The 13,465-nt window shown below is 34.0% G+C and overlaps 2 protein-coding genes across 2 annotated transcripts; both read left to right on the forward strand.

Annotated features, from left to right (window-relative positions):
- The first annotated feature begins 1,130 nt into the window (after positions 1–1,130).
- On the forward strand, positions 1,131–2,361 carry LOC106366823 (glycine-rich cell wall structural protein 1.8-like). The gene has a single exon (XM_013806485.3). The coding sequence runs from the start codon at positions 1,161–1,163 to the stop codon at positions 2,202–2,204; it is 1,044 nt and encodes a 347-aa protein (XP_013661939.1). The 5' UTR covers positions 1,131–1,160; the 3' UTR covers positions 2,205–2,361.
- Positions 2,362–10,514: 8,153 nt separating this feature from the next.
- Positions 10,515–12,554, forward strand: LOC106366845 (transcription factor MYC3). Its single transcript, XM_048740670.1, has one exon. The coding sequence runs from the start codon at positions 10,651–10,653 to the stop codon at positions 12,337–12,339; it is 1,689 nt and encodes a 562-aa protein (XP_048596627.1). The 5' UTR covers positions 10,515–10,650; the 3' UTR covers positions 12,340–12,554.
- Positions 12,555–13,465: the final 911 nt, after the last annotated feature.

Genomic DNA, 13,465 nt, shown 5'->3' on the forward strand with positions numbered 1-13,465 from the left:
TATAATGTTTTTCAACACATTTGTTAAGAAAATTAAATATATATATATATATATATATATATATATATATTTAAATTAAAAGATATCAAATTATATTATGATTTAAGTAGTTAAAAGATTATATATTAGCATTAAGGAAATATATTTAATACAAATTTTAAATAATGATCCGAATAAAAATATCACACATGAATCAAGGTGAGGTTGTTAACCCATCCGGATTTTTAGGAGTGGATGTTATATTAGGAATGATATATTATAAATCTATATTATTAGTAATAAATGAATTAACTAATTTCTAGTGAGGGTCCATTTTTAAAAAAATCATACATGAATCAAAGTTGTGACTTCTGTTTTAATATATAAGATATCAGTGACACTCTATTTTAATACATTCATAGTGCCAAAAAAACAAACTAATTATTTTAGTTGAAGATTTCTACTGGTTAATAAAAGTATAAAAGCACTCTAGAAGTATGTTGATAAAGGTAATATAATACCCTAGAGTTTGATTTAAAAAAAAAGCATTCTAGAGTATGGTTTATGCCAAAATCGGATATAATTTATACAAGTTCTAAGCTCATGAGCATGTACATTTTCAAACCATGCAATTAACTCTCTGGAAAATATGTCCTCTCAACCGGAATCCACCCTATATTTCTTACGTTTTCAGTAAATAAAGGACTTAACAAATATGCTGATTTACACTTTTTAGCCACATAATGAGAGATTTATAACATTTTGGGCCGAGGACTAAATAAATTATTCTCACCTCCTTCATAGTCGATGTTAGAGCTGGAGACCTTCCTAGGTGTCGAATATACACGCGTGTTAGCTAAATAAGGCCGATCCGTAATCACATCTTCAGCTTAAATTTGTAACTAGGGTTTGTTTCTAACGATTTAGATTGACGTCTTGGTCATTAAAATTGCTATAATACGTACATCTTATAAGAATATTGATTAACTTGGAGAAAAATGAAGAGATTGAAAACAAAATTAGGAGTAATGGTGGGGACAGTAAATCTACACTTTTCAAGTCATAGGCATGTGCTTCATCAACCACTCTTTTTACACTGAACGCGGCTTAAGATACCAAACCCCAATCACTATAAATACCTCACTGAGCCCTTTCATTTTACTTCATCAAACTCAAAAACAATGGTTTCTCTCAAAGCTCTCTCAACTGTCTTTTTTCTTATACTCGGCGTTGGCATTTGCTACGCCACTAGCCGGAATCTCTTAACATACGGGGAGATGCCCGCTGGCCATGGTGGTGGCGGTGGAGGAGGACATGGTGGTGGTGAAGGTTATGGAGGAGTGAGTGGTGGTGGTTATGGGGGCGGTAGTGGAGAAGGTGGTGGTGGTGGATATGGAGGAGCTGAAGGTTATGCAGGTGGCGGTGGTGGTGGTCACGGTAGTGGCGGTGGTGGAGCTTCTTCTTCTGGTGGATACGCTAGCGGAGGTGGAGAAGGAGGTGGTGGCGGTTACGGTGGAGCAACTGGTGGATATGGTGGTCATGCTGGTGGTGGTGGTCAGGGTGGAGGCGGTGGTGGAGCTTCTTCTTCCGGTGGGTATGCTAGTGGAGGAGGAGAAGGCGGAGGTGGAGGTTATGGTGGAGCAGCTGGTGGTTATGGTGGTCATGCTGGTGGCGGCGGTGGAGGTAGTGGTGGTGGTGGTGGAGCTGCTTATGGCGGTGGAGGAGATCATGCTAGTGGTTATGGAAGTGGTGGTGGTGAAGGAGCTGGTGGTGCAATTGGTGGTCATGCTGGTGGGGGAGGTGGTGGCAGTGGAGGCGGTGGAGGATCGGCTTATGGTGGTGGAGGTGACCATGCTAGTGGTTACGGAAGTGGAACTGGTGAAGGTGGCGGCGCGGGTGGAGGTGAGTATGGAGGTGGAGGTGGAGGTGGACATGGAGGTGGTGGAGGATCAGCAGGTGGAGGGTCTTATGGTGGTGGTGCTTATGGAGGCGGTGAAGGAGGAGGAGCTGGAGGTGGATCAGGAGCCGGAGGGTATGGAGGTGGTGGCGGTGGAGGGAGTGGTGGAGGAGGAGCTTACGGTGGAGGTGGAGCACATGGAGGTGGTTATGGAAGTGGTGGTGGTGAAGGAGGTGGTTATGGTGGTGCAGCAGGTGGATATGGAAGTGGTGGTGGAGGCGGTCACGGTGGTGGTGGTGGTTCAGGCGGTGGAGGCTATGCCCCATGAAGAAACCAACTCAAGATATAACCAAAAAAGAAAGAGCTGGAAATAAAAGATTGTGGAGGCAGGGGTATACAAATTAAAATGCCTTGGTTGAAAACATTTTATATCCATTATTGAACGTTGTATTTCCTGATAATCAAATATTTTTATTATCTTACTATTTTATCATTAAAAACATTAGTTTATATAAAGTAATGTTTTATAGATTTTGGGTTGGAGCTTTACAAAATCTGATAAGAGTTGATATACACAAGAATCACAAACACAAAAGACCAGAAGATGAACTTTTTATTTTATCTACAGCTAACTATTCTTCATAACAAGTTAAAGAAAGTTGAACAGATCCCAGTTTTTATCCTAAGCTCTCATTGGATAGCCGTTCAGAGAGATTCCTGTGAAGATCCCATCTTCTGATGTTAGAGATTTTCTTCTTCTTGACCTCAACACCCAAAGCTGCAGCAAAGATTCGAGAGCGCGAATGGGGGCATGCTCATGAGTAATGAAACAATATGTTCTTTCTCATTAGGATCTGCAACAGAAGCTGCAACAACAATGCTTCTAAACGGCTTTGTTCCACGAGTTTCTTCTTTCATTTTCTTACTTTGCAAAATGGTGACGCTGAATTTGAAAGGTTCCTATATACAGAGTCGCACACACATTCAGACCTCATGATGTTTCCCCTATCTTACTTTTTTTTTTTGACATAGTTTCCCGAATCTTAGGGGGTGTTATTCAATATGGTAATTTAATGGAATTAGATGTACTTTAATTCCCAAACAAAATCACGTGTTATTCAATTGTGTATTTGTAAAAGTGAATTAAAATCCCTTGTTATTCAATGTTCAACTGATTTTGTTAGAATTCAGTTGTTTTAGATTTTAATGGACTTTTATGTTTAAAGCAAGAGTAAAACAATTACGTATTTTTCCTCTGGTTTTAGGAAGGATTTCAAATATACTCTGTTATTTCTTCTCGTCTCTATTTTATGTCTCTCTCTCTCTGCAAAATGTGTATTCGATTAACATTTTTGTGTGAAAACTCAAAAACATAATTCGATTCTTCATCCAAAAAGGACAAACATAAAAATATCTTTTAAATTTTGTGTAACTCAAAATCAAAACAAGAAAAAACAACGTGTGTATGACAGTTTTGAAAGACATTCTGATGTGTTCATATTGCAAATCTTATTAATCGAAAAGTTCTCTAGAAATATATATTTTCTGAAACTTGGGTAGTTTTAAAAATCAAAAATTCCATAGCAATGAATTACAATGAAATCTACTTGCCTTGCATTGAATCCATTAGAACTTAAACGTTTGGAGCTGACTTCTTTTCCATTTGAATTACAATAAACTCCACTAAAATTCATCTTTATCTTGTAAAGAATCCAATCAAATCCACTGAAAGACTCCTAACTACGGTTACATTGAATTCTTAATTCAATAACACCCCCTTACTTAGTAATCTCTTCCACATGTTTTAGACTAAAGCTTATTAAATACACATAGTAGAGTACCTTGGCTTTTAGAAAAAAAATGGTTTTTGAATCTTTAGCTTCGGCTGATAAACTTCACCACTGATAGCCCTCTCTCTCCTCAGCTGTACATATAATCAAACAAAACAAGAACAAAGCCTTCATATCAGTTCGTTAACCCTTAACATAGGTTTCTATTGGAATCACCTATCTAACTATCTTTCTTAGTATCCTCCACAGATAAGCTAACAAAAGTACACTGTTATAGGTATACATGAGGCGAATGAATGGGATGAAATGTTCTACAAGGATGAAGTTGTTAATGAGGCGACTCAAGACAACAGAATGATCAGAACTTCTCAATGGATGAACCCACCACCAGAATGTTACGTTAAGGTTAATTGTGATGGGAGCAAGAGACAAAATCATCTAATGCCAACATTAGGCTGGATTATATATGAGGGATGATCATGGTTTCTATTTAGGTGGATGACAGAACAAAAAAGTAACAAGTGGTCGAAGTTTGGAGATTGAAATCCAAGCTTTATTAATCGCAATGCAACATACGTTGATAGGAGGTTATCGAAAGGTCAATATTTGAAGGAGATAGCAAACAAGTTTATGAGTTACTCAATATGAACTTCCAAGTTATGACTTAACAAACACAAAACTTTTTGGATAAAACATTTTATAACTTGGTGTTATATATTATCTAATTTTATAATAATATTTGTGTGGTGTATAATATTATTATTATAAAATTTACAATTTTTTTATTTTTGTAACAAAATTTATTTTGAATACATTATTATGTAACAATACTAATTTACATAATTTGTTTTATTTCTAAATTTGAAACATACGTGGAAACTAAATTAAGTTGAACCTACATAATAGATAATTTGGTATATAGTAGTTATTAACTTAACCAATTTAGTATAGCTGTTTATATAATAAACCGATTTTTTTTTTTAATTTAGGGGAATACACAGCCGTTAATTATAGTATAGTAAAATCTTATATATACGATATGAATAAAGATCAAATGTTTCATCTATGAAAGGAGGTGTAAACTAGTTGTATTACATGGTAAAAATATTTAAAGGTGTGATTTCTAAGTGGTCTAAATTAAAAAAATCACAAATGAAATAAGTCATAATTTTTGTGCTAAATAGATAAGAATTTTTATTTTTAAATTAGAAATATAAATGAATATTTTTTAAGAACATCTTTTAAAGTACTTATTAAATTTAATTTTGAAAATTAAATCAATTTAAAATTGTTATTATCATTAAAATATTATTAATTTTTTTTATATAATTATTAAGTTTCTACAATCAAAACTAAACTAAAATTTAGTTTTTAATTATACTTTTTGATAATTAAAATTTAAATTAACTAATTTCGAAAGTATATTTTAAGAAGATTCTAAAAGATATTTGAAAGATTTTGTTAGACATTTCTTTAAGATATTTATTAGTATTTCAGATAAAAATAAAGATATTAAAAGATATTATAATTAAGTTATGTAAAATTTAATAATTTTTTTTTAAAATGGTCCAAAATAAAAATATCACACATGAAAGAAGTTATGACTTCTATTTTAATAGTATATAGATATATTGATGATCTAAATAGGATAAAAATATTATGTGTAGACATGTTACATAAAATGTTGCACAAAAAGGACATGTTGTATAAAACATATATGTAATATGATAAATGTTATATATCTATAATATAAAATATATGTAAGATATTTATTTATATTCAAAAAATTACATCAGCGCTGCCACGCGGATCAAAGGCTAGTGTTTTTTTAAAGAAGTATGCTTCTCTTGTTCTTGTTGGAGATATTGATATGGTTAAAGATTGTTATAAAATTTAAATTTAAATACTGAAACTTTGGAATACATGGAAAATTCAAAAAATCTTTTCGATATAATTGGTATTGGTTGGTACCATTATAACTATAGTATTTTTCTCTTTCGTTATTGATTTGCATTAATTATTCAATTTGGTGTTAGTCACTTATTTTTGTAAAATAAATTCAGGGAACAAAGATTTATGGGTTTGTTTCCAATCTAAGTTATCTTAAAAAGATTCTTCTATTAGGAGTAATTTCACCATGGTGACTATACCACATAATATAGAACGATGATCATCTGAATTTTAAGATACACTTCTATAGAATAACCAAAGTCACTCTTTATCATGATTTTTTAATAGATTTGCAAAATAATTATTTCAAATAATTTAAAGATATATTGGACGTCAATATGAAAAAGAGCTTAGTTGGTGAGTTTTCTATATTATATTGTATTGTTATTGATGTGTTTTATTTATGTTCTCTTTGTTTATGGGTATGCAAAATAAGTATCAAATTTCTTTATACATAATGAGTCATCATGTTTGTACGTGTTGCTCGATTTGTTTTTGTACGAGAATACAAAGGTCTTATTTTTCTTTCATTGTTTTTAAAAATCGAAATTAATGATAATATATTATGTTTATCAGATATTTTATTTTTTTAATGTTTCAAGAGCTGTGTCGTTTCTAATAATTTTAATGCCACTGAAATTCTTTTTGATCCACAATTACAAGAAGTATTTGATTTCAAATCAAAGTTACCTAATGATTTGGTTATTTATAGAGAATACTTCGATCCAAAATCTACACCTTTAAAAGTAGATTTATATGATGAATTTTTTGTTAAAAATCCAATAAATATATAAGTGAAATAAATGTATCGAATGAAATATGTTGTGCTTATAAAGAAGAAACTACCCAACTTAAGCAAAAAAAAAACAAATATCACCTCTCTTCGATATCAAAATAAACTTCCTTAACATCGAATTCAATCAAGTAAATAATTAAAATTATAAATAGAAGAATTGTGTATAAAACCGTAAAAACAAGTAATAGCTATTAGAATTTTGACTAAAGAAAATTGAAGAAAACATGTCAAAATGAATTTAATATGTCTATCTAATTTCATAACTTAATTATAATAAAAATAAGAATATTAATTTTATATTGAGATTATAAAATGAATTTAATTTTTTTCTTCGCCTTTTTATTATGTTTTTCCTTTTTTTCATTAACTTTTTTTAAATTCAAATAAAGTTTTAAATTTTGATTAATTTGATTAATCAAAAAGAGTTAGTTTTGGGATTATGAAAAAAAATTATATTATAAAAACAATTTCATGTTGGTTTTATACTATAAGGACAACCATGTTAAATTTTTGTTCCGTTTTGGCAATCTTTTCTTTTAACTTTTAACTAAAATTTTTAAAATTATTAATCATGCTTTATATTGATTTTCAATATTACAACCTTCAAATAAAAAAATTTGTAAAAATGTTATTTTTAAAAGCAATATATTTTAAGCTGAGAAAAAAATATTGCTTTACCAATATCTTTTACTTCTTAGTTTAATTTTTTTTTTTTGACAGCAAACATTTACAGACTCATGTAGACTCTGTAAACCAAGGTGGCAACTCTGCATCTATGTGTATGACGAAAGACGATTGAATCCGAGCACTGCGTGCCAAACGATCCACCTTTGTGTTTTCCGTCCTAGGTACATGAACGATGCTTGAGTTGGTGAAGCTTCGTCTCAGAAGCATAATGTCTTCTAGGTAGCTTTCAAATGCTAGCCATTCATCTGATTCTGAAATCATCTTCACCACTTGGGAACAATCCGTTGCAAATGTCACCCAAAATTGTTTTAAATTCTTCATACATTCCATCGCCCAAATTAATGCCTCTAACTCCGCATGAAGAGGAGAGAGACATGCCCTTACATTCCTAGCCCCTAATAACCCGTCAAACCCTGGTAGTGTACTATACCATTCTTGTCCTGAAAATGAGTCCTTATCTTTCCAGGAACCATCTGTAAAACACCATATTCCTGTAGTCCCATAAGCCGTTCTTATCTGTATATTTTGTTCCAATCTGGGATGAGTAATAACCTGGGCCTCAGCCCAAAGTCTGGATTCCAGTTCTGCTAAGTTTAGTGTGTCCATCGGATCAATGTCAAGATTACTGAACACCTTATTATTCTGGCCCTTCCAGATATACCATAATATCCATGCAAACTGATGGTCTTCCATATTTGGATTCACCCTCCAAAAAAGATGATCCATGTTAGCAAAAAGAGATCCCATAGGGAAGAGATTTGGATTCGATGGAATCTTCGATAGTGCCCACACTTGACGTGCCGGAGGACATTCAAAGAACACATGATTAATTGATTCCTCCGGATCTCCACACCTTGCACAAAGAGTATCTCCTTGTATTCCTCTCACCTTTAGATTTTTTGTTACCGCGATACAACTTGTCAAAAGCTGCCATAAGAAATGTTGTAACTTTGGATGATACTTCACTTTCCAGCAAAATACCTTAAGTATATCCACATTTGGTCCATAAAAGTCGGGTGATTTTTCCTTATCAGGATATATCTTTTCTACATAATACCCTGATTTGACCGTGTATTTCTCTTTAGTAGTGAAATGTCATCTACTCTTGTCTTCCATCTGATTCTTACTCAAAAGAATACTTTTGATCATTTTTACATCTTGGGGTTCCACCAGTGTCCTGATAGTCTGTAAATTCCATGTTCGGGATTCCTGATTAATGAGAGAATCCACAATGAGATTCTTAGTTTAATTTTAGAGCTAAACAGATACAATTAAATAAAAAAAATCTTACTTTCTAAATGTTAGAAAAAAGTTATAATTATATATCAACCAATCATTACCCTATTTATAAGTTGTAATCTTATCCTACAGTTGATTAGCGGATAAATACTAAAGTAAAAGGACACAAGTGAAAAGTTGTGGTCCGTTAGTTCCACAAGGGAAATGGCACCCAATATCATATTATTGATATTTAATCGTGAATTCAAAATTTAGCTCTATGATTACAATACAATATCGTCTTTTAAAAAAGTGTTACTTTTTAGTCATTATGATCTATCTTGTTGTATGTATGGAACTAATCTCTTGTAGATTAGATTATATGAGATAAATCATTAGATTATATATGTAAAAAGTTTATTTAAAACAATAAATCAATTATTTATGAAATCCAAAAAAAATGTGTGATAAAAGTAGGGGTGTTCAATCCGGATATCGGTTCGGTTTAAGTTCGGTTTTTTCGGTTTTCGGTATTTCGGTTAGTAAAATATAACTACCATTCTAAATCCATATTTACTTCGGTTCGGTTTAATACCGTTGGTTTTCGGTTTATTCGGTTTTATACCAAATAAACATAATTATTTAGTTTGAGATCATATTATATGAATTTTAGAGTCATATTGTCAACACAGTCGTTTATTAAAAATATATTACATATTCAAATAAATGAACAAAAAAGTAAACTAGGTTATTAAAAGAGTTTATAACATCTAATTCTCTAAAAACGAATTTACTTGATACAATGGTTTTGGGCCTTTTGGCCAGTATGCTGAAGGAATACAAATAATTTATTATGTTTATTATGAGATAACTTATGAGTTATAACTATAATCATATGCTGTTAGTCTATGATTAGTGCGTCTGATGTTTGTTGTAAGTTACATCATCCACGAGCAACACGTGAAGTGGAGCATGTTTAGCCATCGTGATTAACCATTTGATATTCTGTATTAAAATAATATATATTGTCCTTCTCACTGAATACTTTTCTTCTTTTTTCTCTTGAATATCATGTGCAGTTGTTTTGTCGTTTTCATGTGTAACTATTCAAAAATGATATTTTCGTGGTCATGGAAGTCACAGTAAAACGGCAAAAAACTACAGTGTGGATTAAAACTGATAGTATAACATATAACTTATACTCTCTATTTCTGAAAAGAAAAGATTTTTATATTTATTTTTTGTTTCATAAATTCTTTTTTTTTATAAATTTAAAATAGTTTTAATAATTTATATTAATAAGTTGTATACTTTTTTAAAAGAATTAGAAATATATGAATTAATTAAATATTATTAATTGATATTTATTAGAAAATATATAATACATGAATACTTTCAAATATATACTCCCTCCGTTTTTTATTATAAGTCGTTTTAGAGAAATTTTTTTGTGCCAAATTATATGTCGTTTTCGGTTTTCTATGTAAAATTTATTAATAATTAATGTTGTATGACCTGGTAATATATCTTATATTTTTCTATTGGTTGAATTGTGGTTAGGTAAATAATTAATGATGTTTTTGTTTAGAAAATATAAGAAATTAATGGTTTTTTTAATCTACGTGCATAGATGTAAAACGACTTATATTAAAAAACGGAGGGAGTATAATTTTACAACATAGTATTTATTGTCATCTACTCCCTATATATCATATTAAGTGTCATTTTGAGTCTATAAGAAAACAATTAATTTTGCATATTTTCTCTATAAAAACACAATTACCTATATACCTAATCATATTTTAACGAATAGAAAAATAAATTGATGAATAAAATTAATAAATTTTATATTAAAGTCGAAAACAACACTTATTTTGTAACGAATTTTTTTTTCTACAACGACATTTAATACGAAACAAGAGAGCATGAATTATATTATTCAACTTGGCCTAGTTTTTTTTGTCATCGTTGAACTATTAATCAATTTAACCGAAGAGATCGAGTATCTAATCAACTAGATTTTAACAAATAAAAATGTCAGTATTGGTGAGAAAATAATGAAAAGCAGACAGAACTAGGCCAAGTCAGGACCCAGACAATAAAAGTGGGCTACACAACATATAATTCCAACATTAATTTATTAATTAATCCGTATATATGACTTAATTGCGAGAAAAATCATTTTCATTATATATTTAAGGGTAATAATGAAAAAAGTCATAGTTTCCTTCCTTTGTTCTATTCTATCTTTTAAGCTCTCTGTTCTCCTCTTCACCTTCTTTTCCAGATCTTCATCTTTCCCGTGAACACCAGAAAACACGTAACCTCCAAAGATGGATGATCATCGGAGTCGTGTCTCTCTCTCTCCACCGGATGCTCACATGAGCAACTACTTCCTCAACCAGTCAACAGCCACCGACGACGATAACGCCTCCGCCGCGATGGAAGCTTTCATCGGAACAAATCACTGGTCACAACAACCATCCCTTCCTCCTCCTCCTCCGTCACTGTCTCAGTTCAACGAAGATACTCTCCAGCAACGTCTCCAAACGCTAATCGAATCCGCGGGTGAGAGATGGACTTACGCGATCTTCTGGCAGATCTCGCACGATTTCGACTCTCCCGCCGGAGAGAACACGGTGATTCTCGGGTGGGGAGACGGGTACTACAGAGGAGAGGAAGACAAAGAGAAGAAGAAGAAACAGAGCTCGAGCTCGAATCCGGCGGAGCAGGAGCATCGGAAGAGAGTAATCCGGGAGCTTAACTCGTTAATCGCCGGCGGCGGAGCCGGAGTTTCCGACGAAGCCAACGACGAGGAGGTTACGGATACAGAGTGGTTCTTCTTGGTTTCGATGACGCAGAGCTTCGTCAACGGCGTTGGGCTCCCCGGAGAGTCTTTTTTAAACTCCCGCGTGATTTGGTTATCCGGGTCGGGTGCGTTAACCGGGTCGGGCTGCGAGCGGGCCAGGCAAGGCGAGGTTTACGGGTTGCAGACCATTGTGTGTATCGCTGCGGAAAACGGCGTCGTTGAGCTTGGTTCGTCGGAGGTGATAAGTCAAAGCTCAGATCTGATGGATAAAGTCAACGGTCTCTTTAACGGTAACGGTGGAGGAGAAGCTTCTTCTTGGGGGTTTAATCTCAATCCTGATCAAGGTGAGAACGATCCTGCTTTGTGGTTATCTGAACCGAACATAACCGGAATCGAACCGGTTCAGGAAACGCCCGCGATTGAGAACGCCGCTGATTTGAACTTCTCGAGCTCAGGGCTGAACCAAAACGGTAACTTTAAACAAGGGTCGTCAAGCAACAAGAAGAGATCTCCGGTTGGGAAAGACGAAGAAATGCTTTCTTTCAGCACGGTGGTTCGATCCGCGGCGAAGTCAGTGGACTCTGATCATTCCGATATCGAAGCATCGGTGGTTAAGGAGGCGATTATCGTCGAACCGGAGAAGAAACCGAGGAAACGGGGGAGAAAACCGGCTAACGGGAGAGAAGAGCCGTTGAACCATGTGGAAGCAGAGAGGCAGCGAAGGGAGAAGCTAAACCAGAGATTCTACTCGTTGAGAGCTGTGGTTCCCAACGTTTCGAAAATGGACAAGGCTTCTCTTCTTGGAGACGCCATTTCGTATATCAACGAGCTGAAAACGAAGCTGCAGCAAGCGGAGACCGATAAGGAAGAGGTTCAGAAGCAGCTAGATCGGATGAGCAAGGAAGGTGGCGGGTCTAGGAGGGCGAAAGAGCGAAAATCGAACCTAGATTCCGCGAGTTCTGTGGAAATGGAGATTGATGTGAAGATCATAGGTTGGGATGTGATGATACGTGTACAATGCGGCAAGAAGAATCATCCTGGTGCGAGGTTCATGGAAGCGCTTAAGGAGTTGGATTTGGAAGTGAATCATGCTAGTTTATCTATGGTGAATGATTTGATGATTCAACAAGCTACTGTGAAGATGGGAAGCCAGTTTTTCAATCATGATCAGCTCAAGGCTGCTTTAATGTTGAAAGTTGGAGAAGACAGTTAAAAGAGTTGATTAGATGCAGCTCTTATTTTCTTTGATGCACCTCCAGCTTCATGTTGTTAACATTGTTGTTCATTAGGAGAAATAGACCTGTTTAGCTCTTAGTTTAGGGCGAGATCGAAGTTGGAGGAGCAGAGAGAGGTAGTAATGTAAGAAATCTTGTGTTGCACTTGTTTGTATATATGTATGGAATAATAAGTGAGATCATTTCTATTGAATTGGATTCGGTTCTGTGAATGAAGGTTTTGTGTACACTTTTATGTTATGAAGAATTTTAGATTAGATTATAGACCATACTGGTCCAACTTTATGATTTGTAACGTAACAAAAAGCAAAGGAAAATAATTGGTCTTAAATGGGTTTTGGAGAGGATGGTATATTGGAGAGAGGATGGGTCTTAAATGGGTTTTAGATTCGAGTTTATTATGGGCTTCCAACTTAAAATCAATTGGCAATTAGTAGATTGACTCAAGTCCCTTATATATTACTCAAGTCCCTTTCATATTTCCGATGTGGGATCTTTTCTCCAATACCCTCCCTCGAGATAATGGTGCGTATAACCATTAATCTCGCAGAATCCACCATACCCCCTCCGAAATCATGCTTCATTTTTCTAGCGATCTCGGCGGAACTGAGCTTTCTATGGGTCATCAGCTAATGGGATGATCGGGTCACTGTCCGGGCCGGATTAATGGGTCAGGGTATTGGGACGGCTCTGATACCATGATAAGTTTTCTGGACTTCCAACTCAAAACCAATTGGCAATTAGTAGATTGACTCAAGTCCCTTATATATTACTCAAGTCCCTTTCATATTTCTGATGTAGGATCTTCTCTCCAATATAGTACTCTCATCTTTTTGAGGGGATACGAAGAAACTGTTTGTAGTGCAAAAATGTGGAAACATGCGTCATGTGTGTTGTATATATCTATAACTATGACATAGTATATCTAACAACAATAAAAAGCAATGATTTATTGTTTAAAGTTTAAAGCTATGGGTAAGAATCTTTTAGTGTCTATCTTATGTGTGTTTGAGTATATCTCTATGTTGAGAGAGCCGTGTGATCTGTCTATCTATGACTTAGAGTCTTATGAAATATTAAGACTGATTTATAATTCTTAAAATA

Source organism: Brassica napus, chromosome A9 (genome assembly GCF_020379485.1).
Source record: "Brassica napus cultivar Da-Ae chromosome A9, Da-Ae, whole genome shotgun sequence".
NCBI classification, from domain to species: domain Eukaryota; kingdom Viridiplantae; phylum Streptophyta; class Magnoliopsida; order Brassicales; family Brassicaceae; genus Brassica; species Brassica napus.